Consider the following 17,110-nt stretch of genomic DNA (forward strand, 5'->3'; position numbering starts at 1 on the left):
GACAAAAGAGAGCGAGAGAAATTGAAAGCGAGACAAAGGCACAATGAAATCAAGAAATAGATAGACAGTGAAAGTATAGCACATAATTCAATGTTCGAAGAGGGTAAATAACTACATGGTATGCTGGGAATAATATCTATATTTAAATAGCTCATATTTTTTATGAATGGCAAATTGGTAAAGTGTGAATTGGGTTATTTGTGAATTGAATTTTTTCTTGGAAGGCAAGAACGAGAACGAGAACGAGAGAGAGAGAGAGAGAGAGAGAGAGAATGTATAGCATAATTTAGCGATTTAAGAGGGTAACTACTCTGCGTGGTAAGAAAGACAGGGTTGAGAGATGGGGTTGGCTAAGAAAGGATCGTCTCGCGTGGAGGAGTCGAACAAGGCGTACGAAAATCCCTTAATCCTTGAAATAGCATGGAGCGCCACCCCCGCCTAGCTCCGCGGTGGTTGGTCGAACTAAAAACCACCCTCGAACCGCTATCACCGGCCGACGACGCGAGCCACAGTTGGTTGCGGGCTGTCGCCCTGGAAGCATTGCGAGTCTTCATCAAAATTCCCTGCCCTCCCTCCTCTCCTTGCCATCAACACAAAAACGCAATAAAAATTCAACGGTTCCTCCACTTCCGAGTGAATCGAAAACTCGACCTTCGACAAACTCTTTTCATTTCAAACTTTTTTTCCCCCTCGATAATTCTTACGTCACCTCTGCGTCTACCTTCCATCGATATTCACAGACGAGTGACAACGATATTCCTCCGGATCCCGTTTGAGAGTTCCACCCCTGCATCTGTGTGTGTGTGTGTGTGTGTGTGTGTGTGTGCATACGTGTTTGTGAAAATCGTGGAAAACAGGAGCAACGTACGACATCCACCACCCCGCCAGTGACTCCTCCTCGAACCTCGAGAAACTTTTCATGGCCACTTACGCGCGTTCTCCACCGACGACCTCGCGCTTTATGAAGACAGTGTTATACACGTCGAAGAGTGCAGCTGTGCAGCAGGAATAAAAAAAAAATCCGAGCGAGCGGAGAGAATTTCTAGGCAAATACTCGGTTGGACTCGAAGGAATGGCTGTAATCTTCTTGGAACTGCGTATTTAATCTCGAGACAGTGCAAGGGGAGGGGGTGGAAGTTGAAGAAAATTGGACAGTAGCACAGCCCGGATTTGGCGAACGTGGCGCGCACAAGCACGAAAGGTCAAAGGACACCCGACCGTTCCCACTCTGGTTTTATACAGCCGGCCTCCAACAACCCCCACCGATCGACAATACCCAAACCCATTCACCTTTGCACTTATCATATACGCGAATGCTGTGCTTTCCAAAAACGTTTTTGCCCCAGATGTATAACGAGACTCCCCGTGAATTAATTCTCTAACGAGGCAATTAACGTTGTTCGGGATCCCTTTGATTCGCCTGAAAAGCAATCAATTTCCGAACCAGCCGTGGATCAACGAAGATTCAACCGATAAATTTCATCCACTCCAATATAGATCAATCCTCGACGTTGAATTGGCCCGGTGTGATGTTCATTCAACGTTTTATTCTCCTTCGACCGATCGATCACTGAAGAAACGTGTCTGGTCCGGTGCACGAAGAAGGATCCTTTTTTTCTTCCAGCTGGAAGCTGGTATTATCTCGGAGTAATTGGAAAAAAATTGCCGAGCGTTTGGCTGGTGTCAATCGCGATGCCTTGGCTACTGAGGAGGGGAGCTGAAGTTTGCAAGAATCTCGATTAGACCGTGGATCGACCAGCACGCCAACCCAATGAGTCCTGCGGTAAGGATCCGCGTGTTTGGCAATAAAAAACTTTGCGATCCTCCAAGAATGCGAAAATTCCCGTCCAGATTGCCCTGGAAAACCAAGTGGAGTCGTCCCTTCAAGAGGGTCTCCAGGTGAGAGGGTGCAAACATCGTGTATGGACCATCGACGAGCGAGGAGTCAGTCGCTGTTGAAATGCTCAAATCCAGAATGTTCTTCTGTTTTCTCCTTGTCGTGTGCGTCAGAGAACAGCTGCATACATCGTTAAACGTAAAATGTTAAGCCTCGAGACTGTAATTGCGATATGAATGGATCTAAGATTACCGAATCGTTCGTAGATTCCTCGAACATTACTGCAATAAAACGTAAAACAGTTTCAACGAGGCAATAGTGCATCTTGGAACGATCGTATCGAAACGACCAATCCTAGGGGAACGATTCGCGAGAAACACTTGAGACGAGGATCGATACGACTCTGACAGAATCGTCTTGCTAGAAGCAATAAAGGGACCTTGAAAATCACTACAATTATTAGGGAAAAAAATAACTTCGTAAACAAGTCCAATTCGGAGTATACGGTTCGGAGATCATTCAGTGATTTATTTCCATAGAGACTCGAATCAATTGCTCAACTCATTTTTCTTTCTCTGCTTTCTCTTTATCCCTCCCCCTCCCTCTCTTCTCTCTCTCTCTCTCCCCCCCCCCCCCTCGAACTAAGGTTCTCTTACTCTTCTCCCCTTTTTCCACTACATCAACTACCTGCGTCTAATATCGTTTTTCGCATGAGACCATCCGTGGCTCTGGAAATGAAATCTTGTAAAATAGCAAGTATTACGACAGAATTGACGTAGGAAAATTCATATTTAAAACGTAGAAACCTATGCGAGTTTGGAAAGTTACAGAAACCATACGTTTGATGGAAACAAAAGAAACGAAAGGAGGTTTGCCTTTGGTGGAGAACTAAGTGGTGTACCTACCGTGAAGAGGGTGGTATTGCTGGCGATAAGGAACACGAGATAGCATCGTAAAGATGATGAAGGGAATATCGCTGAAGGGTAAACCCACGGAGGAAGCGGGCAAATGCCGAGAGATTGAAATTCGAAGGTGTCATAAATAATAGGAGTTCCAGGGTAAATGTGGAGGAGTCACGTGTCGAGGGTAAAAGAAACTCGGGGGCAAGTGAGGGTGAAAGTAACGAGAAAGAGGAAGAAGGAAAGGAGAGGACACATACATAAGGTTTCCAGGGTGGAATAAGAGGGAGTGAGCGACCCTTGGAAATTAGGTGCAATCGAATATAGAGACATTAGGATCAAAAGCAGAAGGGAGCAGAAAAATTCTCTGATAAAGCAAGCTGACTGGAAGAAACTCTGCGATGCCCGGAATGGTGCACTATATAGCAATCAGTTGGGCATAATAATAGAGAGAGAGAGAGAGAGAGAGAGAGAGATGGGAGGGAGGCAGGGGAACGTTTGCTGTCGTTAAATACACAAGAAAACAAAGTATAAGACGATTATACTGAAAGCATCAGGAGGGGAAATACAGTGATTGGATGATTATCATGAAAGATTTTCGCAATGTGATTTGTGACAAATGATTGAATTGGTATACAGTGGTGAGATAAGAGAGTGAGGATAGAATTGAGAGTTTTTATTCATATGTGTTTGAATTGTGAGAGTGGTTTTGGTAGTGTAAAGTGTGTGTCGTTGAGTGCCATGGCCAGACCGAGAGATTTGGCTGCGCCAGGTTCAACAACAGCGAAGGTACTGGCCAAGGGGATAGCATCGGGATGTTGCAAGCTGTTATGCTAGGTAGCGGACCAGGTCGAGGGAGACGAGATTGGTACCCAGGATTCTATCTGCAACGTCGACATCCTGGCTACGCGATGAATCGAGGCGAACAGGAAACCTTGTTCCGGCAGAGCCGGCAACTCACGCGCATCGTGCCATCGCACGAGGACCTCGTGCTGAGCGTCCTGAAGGCACCTATCAACCAGCAACAACAGCAGCATCAGCATCAACATTCCCATCGTCATTCGCACTATCAACTTCCCCAAGAACATCGTCTTAACTGCCAATCCCATCCACCCTTTAAGAAATACAACCAAGCAGGTAGAACTCACTCCTATTTTCATTTCCAGGCTCTTCTGATCTTTCAAAAGCCCACTTCCTTTGCTTTGCCTCTTCGGGAATAATCATCGGATTTGTACTATTGAAAAGAAGTTAAAGTTCGAGCAAAACAGCTTTACCATTTAAAATCCGCACTATAACAATTGAATTCTTTCTTGATCTCTTGGAAAGCTGAAACGTCGGTTTTTCTCTCCTCCTTTCATCTAGTTCGCTCCTTCGCTTTGTACCGAAAGGGGATACCGTTTGTACACTTTGCGAAGCTTCATTCTTCCTGCGCTTTTACTTTGCAAAGCAAAAGGAATATCTGCGGATCCCTCTACTCGATTCTCGATGCTCCATACGACTCTGTTCACTGAAAGCTGAACTTTTCAAACACACAGAAACCATTCATTTGATACTCTCTAATTTGTATTTCTTTCGAGTGTATTAAGGTACAACAATTATCCAGAGGATCTCGTTTTATTTGTTATACGAGACTAGATTGCAAATTTTATACGTACTCTTATTTCTTAATTAATAATTAACAATTGTACCTAAGCAATGTGTTTGTGGAATTTTTGCTCGGTCTCAAGCGAATGGTGCAGGGTGTTTTACCATATAAGAATTGTGAAGTTGTAAGAATAAAAAAAAAAAAAAAAACCAGTGTACTCTGGTATTATTATTATAAACTTTAAATTCCGGTTATATAATGCCAATTTCAGCCTCTTGCACATTTTCGTGAAAAATCTATTAAATACGTGACAATGCAATTTTGCAATCTTTTTTCGATGCATTCGAACAGGGAGGAGTCGTTTAAATAGGACTCATAATAGTGGATAAATCGATCAAGAGGACATACATATATATGTATATATATTCCGCGACCTTCCCAACCTGGCATATTTTCTGACCTACAAGTATTCGTATCCTCGAGATATGGAGTGAAGACATGAGAATTCACAGCTGGAATGCCTTATAGCTATAAATCCACTGTAAGCTTTCATTGAACGTTTTACTCCATTAGTAGATTATTTATCTGCCAAGTATGGTAATCTCGAATTAGCTCGTCCAGTGCACAAATCTATATAGTACGTACAAAATGTCACCGTAAATCTTCATTAGAATCAAAGAGTGCACGTTCACGTCAAGCGGCTCAAATTTCCAGCACGAGTTTATTACGGAGTTTAGCTCGAAGAATATTTCGTTTCACGGTTTAAAATTACATTTGGTTTTACAAAGAATTTCCAAGTCCGAGTCGTTCGGGCTTTAAGCGACTCGACGAAGCAAATGATAGCGGAGCGCCGGAAGCTCCGGAACTATAAGTGCAGCTGCATCAGTTCCTTTGAGTATTTAACTTGAAGATTTATATATGCGAATCCCGCGAGTACAGCGTATATCCTGCTCCGACTATGTCTCTGCAGCCGGCTTTATTAATACTCAGACTTCCTCAAGTTTGTAAGTAAACATACATATAATCATTGATCTTATATATATATATATATATATATATATGTATATTTTGATGATTCCCGTATATAAACCAAATCACGAAGACCAATTTCACTCAAGATCGTCTCGTCGGTAGTGGTGAAAACATTGCAAAGATTCGCGAGAAATTTTGAATAAAAACGAGATTGGAGCCTGCTGGAAATCCCAGGGTAACGTCAATTAAAACTTTGGATGATGACGTCATAATCGCGTTCTATTTTCATAATAATTCTTACTTCCTGCCGGCATTTGTCGTTCGCGACCCTCCGTGATAAGTCGCGAGATTCTCTTTTGGCTTTAAACTTGGTTTCGAGATTCGTCAGGTTATTGGAGAATATCCACGCATGTGACTAGAATCGACGATCCGTGCGATCGACGAGCATCAGCAGCGAGTTCCGTCACCCCGTTGCTCGTGTGGCATAACTGCCTAACGAGCCATATCGATCGCGATCTCGATCGTTAATTTCTTTAATGTTCGGTCAAGGTCGGTCGGTTCGATCGGGTTATAAAAGTCCTCGGCCACGAAACGTAACGAAGCTTATTACGAGCCTACGCGAATAGGCATCCAGATGACTATTCATTCTTATTGGATATAACTCGATGAGATAATAAAACGCGATCGTTCTCTCTAGTTAGAATTGCAAATTGAAAAGGTCGGTAATCAAATATTCGAATTGTATCTATACCGGAGGATGATCGCGATTTATCCATTTACCATCGAAAGACCAAAGATAACCCGTAAAAATTTCCTACTCAAATCTCTCTCATGGGAAATCTTTCCTAAATTGAGCTAATTGAAATGAGAGATCAGGACCATTATGGAGATTCGTTGAATCGTTGAATCCTCTGTGAAAAATTTTGCCGAGTAACAGAGTTTAATAAATAACGAGTGATCGTTGTAGAAATTTCGAGGATCGAGTTAGTTTTTTAATTGTCCAGAGAATTAAATGAAACGATGTAGATCGAGAGCATTGATTTGGGAAAATTATTGAGAGGAATATAATGGAGAAGCAAAAGAATGGAGGATCGAGAACGAGGAAGGGATTGGTCAGGGGGCGTCGATCTGGACAGCTTGGAAAATCCTGGATTGTCCAGGTGAGGCGTACAGGAACGAGAGTCTTCCACGAAGCAAGGACCAACAATGCTCTAGGCTGGCGGTCCAGCAGCGGAGCAGCGGAAGTGTCGCGAGTTCGTATGCTGCGTTGCGAGGCTGTGACGAGGAAGGACCAGGCGGCGTAGGGCAAGATTCCGAGGAGGGTCAGGCGCTGAAGGAGGGAAGCGAGACAGAGGACACCGAGGACAACGGTCCTCTGGAGGAGCCAGCCTCGCCTAGTCGCAAATTCACCTTTCTACGTCGTTTTCGTTCGCCCCGCTTCGGCGAGGCGCACCACAAAAGGGTACCAACTCCCATGAAGCGGAAGCACCGTAGGAAAAAGGGCAAAGATGACATCATCGACAATGGCCTCGATGCAGCCGAGGAAGAGGAAGAACCACCGAGCCCCGATCAAGTGGCCGGTGTTCCAGATCCCTATTACCCCATTTACCTGCCCATCGACCAGGCCTTCAAGGCCAAGTACGTGTTCCATCACAAAAAGGGCAAGACCTTCCAAGAGCGACTCTACGTGTTCCTAGAACATCCTGGAGGCTGGCTCTGCTTCGTCTACCATTTCACTGTGTGAGTACCCCGACCCGATTATAACACTCATCTCTTCCGATAAAACATCTTCATTATAAGCAGATAATTAAATGCGATGCTTCATCCCTGTATACTGGATCATCTTCCGATTCTTCCCCTCGTCATTCAACATCATCGAATCGATCCATATCAAAATATCGCTGCGCGACTCTTTCAAGATTGGATGGTTTCCATTGAACGAGTACACTACAGGCTTATACACTATACTTTTATCCAGGACCTTGGTCTCCCATCCTCTTTGGAACACGTTGCCCGAGAGCCCTTATTCTCGAGTGGCACTATACTTTCTCTCCCAAGTCTCTCTCCTCCTGCCAAGCGAGAGAAACACGATGATTCTTCCGAAGCAAGAACACACTTGCCTCGCGAATATCCTACCACAGCTTCCTCTCTACGAAGCATAATAATAACATCTCCCGATAATAGAGGCGGTTGAAAATCTTATTACGTACTACAGGATTAATATTATCTTGGTTTTCTATTTTCAATTTGAGATATTAATTCGTCCAAGGTATATGATTGATCGATTTCAGCAACACGAATGGATTTTATCGCGTTACCCGTCGCGTCGCCGGTCTGTCGGAGGCTGAATCGAGTCTCGGAGTTTTTGCAGGGGAATGACGAGAGGAGAGCGAGAGATTTACGTGTTTCGCGTGCAAAGTGGAACTCGTCGTTGATGAGTCGAGAGAATCCGCAGAGTGGTCGAAGAAAGTAACTCGTTAGCTGCCTCCTGACGTAAACTCATTTTTTGATCGATAATATATGTGTATGGATTAATGCATATATATACCCACCGGTACCATCTATCCACAGAATCAGACGTGCATTATTCACTGGCTGCTTTTCAACTCGCTCCACGGCTGCTGCCACTCTGCGCTGTTGCTACAGCGCCGGTCCTGTGTAAGCTTTTTTAATAATTCATCGTTATTATCGAAAGGCGTCCGAGTAAACGAGCTGCATTAGCGATCGATTTGCGGATTATTCTTCTTGACTAGCCTTTACAACAACGCCATCGAAATTTGCTCGTTGAAAAAACAAGCCTGCCACAACCTACTCTATACGTATTATCATACACGTATATACGCGGTCTATCAATTAGAAAGTGGGGGCTGCTAAAAATATAAGCTCGGCTCTATATTTTCTTCAAGCACGTTTTGCCACGCAAATCCTGTCGTATATATATAATTGTCGTTGGACAAATGCAACGACTGGTGTCAACGCTCGTCGTTTCAATGAGTTTACTCAAGTTGGCTGAACTTTGAACTTATAGCTTCGCATAATTTACCGTTTTCGGCATCGTCGTCGTCGTCGTCGTTCAATGAGCTCCATTGTTTTCCAATACTGTAAGATGCCAAGCTCGAGAGTGGAGTTCTCGTGCTTTTAGCCAATTCGATATAAATAGCAGTTTGCAAGGTACGAGCAGCGCGTGGCGACGACGCGGCCCTTCCGATAATAAGCCGTGTGCTATCGAACTTTTGAGAACGCGAAATGCCACGGTCGGAAATTGCGACGGAAGTGTCTTTCATTTTGCATTCGATGCTTCTGTCGCTGCGTCGAACATGCCATTCATTTCCGGAAGCGTGTATCCATTTTTCTCCTCCCAATGAAAATTTACATGCCCGCATTTATTTTACTTTCAAAGGAACGCCCTCAGGGCTCCTATTGAAAATGCGCAGCTGAAAAAAGAAAATTACAAATTTCCCGTCGCTCTTCCTATGCTATATAGTTGGAAATTAAAAATCGGAAAGCAAAATGATATAGTCCTAAAGAGATTTTGCTCGTTGAAATGTCCTTCTTCTTTTTTTTTGTATTTATATATATAGCAAGAAGTGATTGAAATGATCGTTTAAGTGTGAAGATATCTAATTTTAATTATCATCGAGAAACATTCGACTGCGTTATTGAATAGAGTGGAAAACACGAAGCAGTCGTTATAAGCCCTCGGGGTACTGGGAACCAAGTGGCTACTCCATAACCTCTTTGAATTAATCAGTCTAATGGCATTATTTAGCTGAAACCTAAGCTATTGTTAATGAAATCACCAACTGCACTTGTTTGCATCCAGCAAACATAAATAACATCTCAGAATGAAAAATTCGCTGATTTCCTCCTTTCGACGCTGTAAAACGATGATACAATAAAGAATAACGTTATGCTGCGCACATTTTAACAAATTTTTTTAATATAAATCGTATATATGATACAACCTTTTAAAATTATTACTCATTGTACTGTGATATTCTTTATAATGAAACCTCACGTTTAGTTTCAGGCATACTCAGCCACTAGAACGAGATACACCGTTTTTAGCTAAATCCGAGCATTTATAATGGAGAAAGCCAGATATATAAACAACGAACTATTCAGTCTGGCAAAAATGGTACACTGTGTTTATGAGACCAAGTATGCAGCACACGTGATACTTGGAGATTAAAGAAGCTCTGGTTAATAAGAAGAGCTTTATAGTATATAGCACACTGCGCTCCACTTTCAAGAGTATAAATAGTAGGGTGTTATTAGGTTCGATACGAATAACAAGCATATACATATCGAAGATATTTGCGTGCCACTGTTATTATGACATTTCTCGATTCGTATCGCGAATAGGTATGTCCGTGCTAAATAAAGCGCGAGTTCTAATCGTGATGCTAGTATATAATACTGTCGAGATCTCGAATTCCACTTATGCCTATAGGAAAATTCTGGTATAGGCTATAGCTGCACAGCATTACCTATATATATATCGCTCTAAAGGATGAGCGTTGATCAAACTCGGTTGGTAATTATAGGAAATTAATTGAATTCGTTTTGAAATCGGATGGAATCTAGTAGGAGGGAAAATCAGGGGGAGATTTAATTGAAAATATGATTTGGACGAGGGACCACCCGTTATGTGGCCATTCGACTGGTCTCTCGGCTTTAAAATTGTTTCCTGATAGGTAGCTATTACGTTACTTGGAAGCTCGAGGCCTTCGCGAAGGAATAGAAGGAGCGTTCCACTCGTACATCGTGCAAAGTCTTTGGGTTATCGCGGCTTTGCGGATGAAGCTCGAACATTTATTTTGATTTTGCCTTGAACGGTGTGGTATGTATCGATAATTCGCGTGTGGGCCCTTGGCTCCTTGACAGTGGCCAGAGAAACAGACGTTGTGGGTGTTGGAGTGGCCGGATACTCCTGATGGCGATAGCTGGCCGAAAAGGGGAGAAAAAAGAAACACTTGGGACAATTATCATAGTGGGTCGATCAAGGTGACCCACGGCTGCAGCGCCTCAAGGTGTGCGGAGGAATTATAGACCACTGGCACGCCATCCTAAGCTATTCCATACGATCTTGTGTGTTGCTGCAGTGCCCTTCCTCCTCTTCCTCGCCACCAGCAACCATCTAATAGCTATTGCTTTTTAACCATCCTATACAATTAAGTGCGTATAAAGCGTGCTCTCTCTCTCTCTCTCTCTCTCTCTGCTAAACAACAGATATATTCCTATATCAGATTTCATTTCTCTAACGGATAGCTAATCATATTCCAGCATAATCATACGTGTCAGTCTTCGTTATCTATAAACTGGTAGGCTGGACGAACAACTAGCCTTGTTGTTTCAGATTCATGCAACCATTCCCCTATCCGTTTAGTCCGGTTAATATGCTAATTTCCAAAGCGAAACGTATCTCTCATTGGATATATGTGCACATATACCACAATGGCACGAGTCGAGAAATATCATTTCGAAATTACTGTCAAAATTAAGATCAACTATCAGTTCAATTGTATCTGCAAATACATATAGAGAATGTATTACTTCGACTGGACTGAGATCACTCGTTTAATTGTTATTTGAGAAAAAATCTAAAAAATTCCCGCATATTATTGTTGCGGGGATATGGCGATAAAAATGTAGTGGATTTTTGAATTAAAATTTACGAGGATAGTAATTAAAAGCTGGGGGAAATTTAACTGATTGTGATATAACTGAATTGTGCTTGTTTTGGAGTTATGACGTTGTTGTATTCAATAGGAAATTTTATGCCTGCATTATTACGTTGCTCTGTGTTGCTATATGTATTATGATGCCTCGCAAATCGTTCATTATTCAGTTTCCTGTTAGATATGTACGAATGTACGTGTGTATAGAGGAGACGAGAAAGTTAAATAGATGTTTTCCGTTGTCGTGGAAAGTTGGCTGAGGCCATCTGTTAAGCTCAGTATGCATACTTTAACGAAAGCATTATTTCGAATAATAGTCTAGAGTTGTACTTTGCAGCTTACAAAGAATCGATAATGTTACTCTTACGGAAGCAAATACACTTTGTGGGCCATCCTTGGCAAGGTAGCGGTCGCGCAGCAGTGACCTTGCAAACAGTAATTACCATAATCTATAGAATTGCACTACTGATATTTATGCTGGTTCGCCAAATCTTTAGCCTAATCTCTCCGCTGTAACGTTCATCTCACTCAGTCAAGTCGTGAAGCTTCTAGCAATCTATCCAATAATTACACTACACCGGTCTGGACTAGGCACAAGATAGCCTTGCATGAAGAGATTCCACAATGCAATCATTTATTCCAACTTTGTATTTCGCCTTACCAAGAAACTGTGCTACGGTCGGCAGGATGCAATTTGAAAGAACGAAATATACAGATCGGAAAAGTTGTGAAAACAAAAATAGACTTTCTTATCGAGACAAACTGCGAGTATAGGATTTTTCTGATTTTTCGAAAATCAGATTGAGGAAAGGTGAAATCCGAGGAAAAGTTACAGTTAGATTTATGTGCATATTAAGAGGTTGTTGCTGTGTGCTTTGAAATTTAAGTGGTTGCACTGTGTGCGTTTAATTAATTCTAGTTTACGATTCATGGTACGATTACGGTAGCCAGGACACGAGCAGATTATCTTTTTCCTTCCTGCGTCTACGGTATTACACGCGAATCTTACATCGAGCACTTGCCACGCGATTTAATTATAAATAACGCCCCCCGGAAAAAAATAAGATCTTGGTTGGCTCGGAAACAGCTGTTTCACGCTAATTAATTATTATACGAGACTTTATTTATCGCAATCTCTGATTTTCAGGTTCATGGTGGTATTGGTGTGCCTCATATTTAGTGTTTTGTCAACGATAGAGCAATACAGTAATTTTGCAAACGAAACCCTATTTTGGATGGTGAGTTTAGAGAGTATATTACCGCAGCATCCTAAGAGATTTTACAATTTTTATTCCTATATCGATAGAGAGGAGATTGTAGTTTGACCAGTGAATAAAGTAGAAATATGTCGGACGTTAATTATTTACGAGCCAGACGAGATGACGAAAATTCATTTAAACTCTCTTACTTCTCCCTTATACATAACCGGATTTACCTTTCGATTCACTTTCATTTATTTTTCACGTTTCAACAGAATGGTTTAAATATCGTTTATATAGAAACCCCATGATTTCATATTGACGGTGTCTGAAAAGTTGAAAGAAATTTTTAACGATCCTCGGAAAGTTGGTCATGATCGAGGAATTATTGTGATTCTCGTCAGCTTATTCGTTCACTCGACAGTATATACCGTAGAGTTGTTATACAAGTATATAAGTTTTTGCTGAAACTTTGACCGCCGCGTTCTTTCACAACCGACGTAGTTACGTATAGAGGAGTAAAAATTGTAATATTCTTATGCAAAGTGGAAGAAAAATGTATAAAACGATTTTAATGAGATTTTCCGAGTCGAAGGGGTTGAAGGCTGAAGGATTTTTTTCTTATAAAAAAGATTAAATGTTGATGGAAGGCAGGAGAGATAACGTAACAAAAAGGATTATACTTGCTCCTACAGGAAATATGTCTGGTAGTATTTTTTGGCGTGGAGTACTTGGTGAGATTATGGAGTGCCGGCTGCAGATCGAAATACATGGGCTGCTGTGGTCGACTGCGATTCATACGGAAACCAATTTGTATTATAGGTGAGTATGGCCAATCGCTTAATACTGTATTCCCTGTTATTCCCTCGCGATATAGGCAAATCGCAAATCTCGATATGAAAGCTGCATGATAATTTCTCTTTGTGCGCGAAAAGCAATTATAGGCACGGTATCATCTACATATATATCTGCTTCAAGTCTATTATCAATAACCCTGAACAATTTGATAAAAATCATCACACATACACACACACATATATATATATATATATATATAATATAAATGCATCGCATTATAATTCTCTCGCATGAGCGATTGCAATCAAAACGTTAATTATTCTGCAATCGCGTCGCGTTCGGATAAAGTTAACGCGTGGTAGGGTCGTAACAATTTTCACGAAATACTCAAACAAGGCCGAAATAAAACATCAGTCCGCGCGTAGACAGTAGTTTTCTGCTGGAGCATTGTTTCGATTCACGGGCCCATGCGGGATATAAAAATGTCGCAAAGGTGAGGATATCCCCGGGGAGGCTATGAAATACCAATCTATCCCTGTGAAATTATTGCGAACCTACGAGGACCCCAGCGTGTAGCTATATATATAGCATTATGCAACAGCTACAAAATGTCACGAGTATAGACCGTTCAGTTTTCTCCCTTATTTTTTTTACAAATTCTCATAACTTGCTATTTTTTTTCAGATTTAATCGTGGTCGTTGCATCTATGGTAGTTTTGTCCGTGGGTAGCAATGGACAAGTTTTCGCCACCTCTGCCATCAGAGGCATTCGGTTTTTGCAGATTCTGCGAATGCTTCACGTCGATCGTCAAGGTGGCACGTGGCGCCTCCTCGGCTCCGTCGTTTTTATACATCGACAAGTAAGATAGTTCTCTTATTATTTATTTAATCGGAATGATATATACTCTTCGTACAATTCTTTTTGTGATTATAGTCAAGTTGACATTATTTCACCGTGAAATCCTTCGTTAATTACTGTATGCATTTGTGAAATGTCGTAGGAGTTGATAACAACGCTGTACATCGGCTTCTTGGGTCTTATCTTCAGCAGCTACTTTGTGTATCTCGCTGAGAAAGACGCGGTTGGCCCCGATGGAAGAGCAGATTTTTCCAGTTACGCCGATGCACTTTGGTGGGGTGTCGTAAGTATCGCCATGGAGTGTCATAGCAAAAGGAGAAAATATTCTTGTATACACAGGGTGTATCGATATTCGCATGCTTCCTTGGGAGAGGGGGGAGGGGATGGGGGGTATTGTAAACCTATTTTTAGGAATATCCTTCCTCTGGTACTTTCCACGACAATGCAAATAATTATCGAGTTATTAAAATTGTTAATTTTTGCCAAGTGCGTGACGCAAAATATAGCATTCTTGATGAAGCGAACGTAAAATTTTAATCGTTTCTTAAAACATTCCTGCATGGAGTATCGATAAAACTAAAGAATTAAATTTTGTCTTATTGTTATCGAAAACGCGTATAGATCGGACAAAGTTAGTCCTCGTATTACGGTTACCGCTGATGCTTTAATACAGGATCTATTAATTTGAGCAGACTAAATCTCCGTCTGCCACCCGACAGAACTTTAATACACGTGTCGCATCTGCATCAGAGCGAAATTTCAGGATTACCATGGAATAACGGGTCTAAGCGAATCGCGTTAATGCCTCCTCAAATTTTTCGAATGATTTATGTCTCTCAAAGCATATATTCGTTCGCTAATATTCCCGCTCGTTTCCTCGCATCAGCCCCTTTCAAGCCTATAAAATCCCAGTTGTAAAAGAAGAGAAGAAAAAATAAAACAAAAAATTTGTGCTTTTATCATTGACACAGATTACCGTAACTACGATAGGTTACGGGGACACCGTTCCTCAAACGTGGATGGGAAAAATCGTAGCTTCGTGTTTCAGCGTGTTCGCCATATCGTTCTTCGCACTTCCAGCTGTAAGTATTTTTAAATATATGTATCTCGAGAGCAGTGGAGCGTGATGCGAAATTGAAGGAGAACTCGACGAGTGGTCGTTTTCGAGGGCCCATGCTGAAGAAGTAATCGTGATTGTTGCAGGGTATACTGGGCTCGGGTTTCGCACTGAAGGTGCAACAAAAACAACGACAGAAACATTTTAATCGTCAAATACCAGCAGCAGCGATGCTGATCCAGTGCTTATGGAGGTGTTACGCCGCCGACAAAGCAATAAACAGCGTAGCTACTTGGAATATTTACATCAAGGATCCTGCGCCTGCTGGCCAGCCCTCGACACCCCTTGGAAAGGTAAGGAGATCAATGTTTACATTCCCAGGCGAGACGGTAGATATTAGCTGTTGACTGTTGATGTTCTTAGCTGCTTACAATGTTCTTGAACGTTAAATCGATCGGAAAGATTATATGCTCCTCTTCGTCTTATTACCATGCGGAATCCAGTTAAGCGTAAAATCGTAATCCTTCGCGACACACGCATTCAAGGTATTTTATCGAACCGATCCGTACCAATTCATTCTTCCTATTGCCTCTTCGCGACGTTACTTGAGCTGTTTTCTTTCTCTTGGAAAATTTCATAAGAGATAGATAAATTTTGGAGTACGATAAACGATATTTTATGAAGGATTTTAAATAAGAGTACAGAGTAGAGGCGATTATTTTATGATATATGTTCTTGTGAATTTAAGACAGTCGTTACTTTGTGTATACTTATACTCTGTGTACAATAATTAGCAAATATGCTATGTTGAATTAGCGTTTATTTGGCAGTGGATGAGTGCGAAACGAAGAAAGTCGATTCTGCTCAGTGTTTTTAATGCACCGTTGATGGTGGCAAGATATATATATATATATAAAGATGCCTAATCTTAATCGTTGGTATTTTTTTGAGTGTTGCTCGTCATTGTTTCTGCGATTCAAACATGCTTACATGAACTTTGTATTATACATGGGGTGTGTTCCCGAATTTAGGTAGCCGTAGGTATACCTGTTGTTTTCTTGTTTATTCAAGTTTTTTGGGACACACTGTATATTATAAGTCAATGAAAAGATTTTTAATGTTGTTTTTATTGTGTCCACCATTCGCGTTTCAATGCAAAAATAGGTTTGCTTTCAATTATTTCATGTTTAATTTAAACAATAATTTCAGTTGGAATGATAAATTTATGAGTTTCAGTCTATGTAAACACACTCAAATTTGTTGGACCGTAAATGTTATATTCGTCAAATTCACACAGCTACCATTTATTATGCTTTAAATATTTTAGTATCCATTATATTTATTTATATACTATCCTTATTAAAATTTTAGGTTTATATTAATGCTTTTTATAAGTACTTAATAATTGATAATACCCATAATAATTATTCATTAGAAGCTGAGAGCTTACAACATCTTGAGAAATGGGTTTACTTTAAAAAGTTGATCGAATTTGTTTTGTTACTTTTATGCAAATCACTTAGCAGAATGATGTCTACAGCACAAAGTAATTAATTTCTATTTCATAAAAAATAGGTATATATTATCTCGGTATTGCTTATGACCTTAACCAGCACATTTCCTGGTGTTTAACAAAGTAAAATCGCTTCTCGACGAAATAGGAGAAAAATGCATCTGCTGCCAAAATGTACGAGCATTTATTTTTCCATTCTTCTCGTTTAAATTAACAAACATTGTTTCCTCACCAGGGCCAATAATGATAAAATATGCCTAATATATTTCAGTTGATTTGTGTAAAGAAGATGGTATGTAAATGGTTTCCATTTATTTCGATTTTTACTCTTTTGCATGTTTATTCTTTTTTAAATTATCACTTTTTTACACATTCAGACTTACTTATAGGTATATATATACTACTTATACTATAATTCAAATCAAGGTCACCAAACTCTCACGCATATACAAATGGACTTGTTGCAATCACTGCTAATTGAATATGCGTCGATGTGTACGTTAAAGAAAGAATATTCAATCTTTTATGTTTACATTTCTATTTTATCCAGTAAAAATTTTTTTGTATATATATATATATATATGACTTAAATCATTCTAATATTCTAGCATGAGTTGAAAATTTAAACTTCAATAGCGAAGCTCTCTCGCTTCTCCCTCTCCTCTCTCTCTCTCTCTCTCTCTCTCTCTCTTTATCTTCCCTTTTCACTT

General features: G+C 40.8%; 1 protein-coding gene across 6 annotated transcripts in view; it reads left to right on the plus strand.

The window, feature by feature from the left end:
* Positions 1-539: 539 nt before the first annotated feature.
* The window catches only part of KCNQ (KCNQ potassium channel), a 32,913-nt gene continuing 16,342 nt past the window's right edge, over positions 540-17,110 (plus strand). For 3 of the 6 annotated variants that reach the window (XM_066747145.1, XM_066747147.1, XM_066747146.1), the window contains exons 1-9: positions 540-3,873; positions 6,454-7,033; positions 12,122-12,212; positions 12,869-12,995; positions 13,656-13,831; positions 13,973-14,113; positions 14,802-14,912; positions 15,034-15,240; positions 16,672-16,692. In XM_066747145.1, the coding sequence (XP_066603242.1) occupies positions 3,552-3,873; positions 6,454-7,033; positions 12,122-12,212; positions 12,869-12,995; positions 13,656-13,831; positions 13,973-14,113; positions 14,802-14,912; positions 15,034-15,240; positions 16,672-16,692 (1,776 nt within the window). In that variant the 5' untranslated portion in view covers positions 540-3,551. The remainder of the gene's footprint in view (positions 3,874-6,453; positions 7,034-12,121; positions 12,213-12,868; positions 12,996-13,655; positions 13,832-13,972; positions 14,114-14,801; positions 14,913-15,033; positions 15,241-16,671; positions 16,693-17,110) is intronic. The other 3 variants (XM_066747148.1, XM_066747150.1, XM_066747149.1) reach the window with 1 other exon arrangement.

Source organism: Prorops nasuta, unplaced genomic scaffold (assembly GCF_024137725.1).
Source record: "Prorops nasuta isolate Cenicafe-Biocafe unplaced genomic scaffold, Cenicafe_Pnas_1.2 PNAS00003, whole genome shotgun sequence".
NCBI lineage: Eukaryota > Metazoa > Arthropoda > Insecta > Hymenoptera > Bethylidae > Prorops > Prorops nasuta.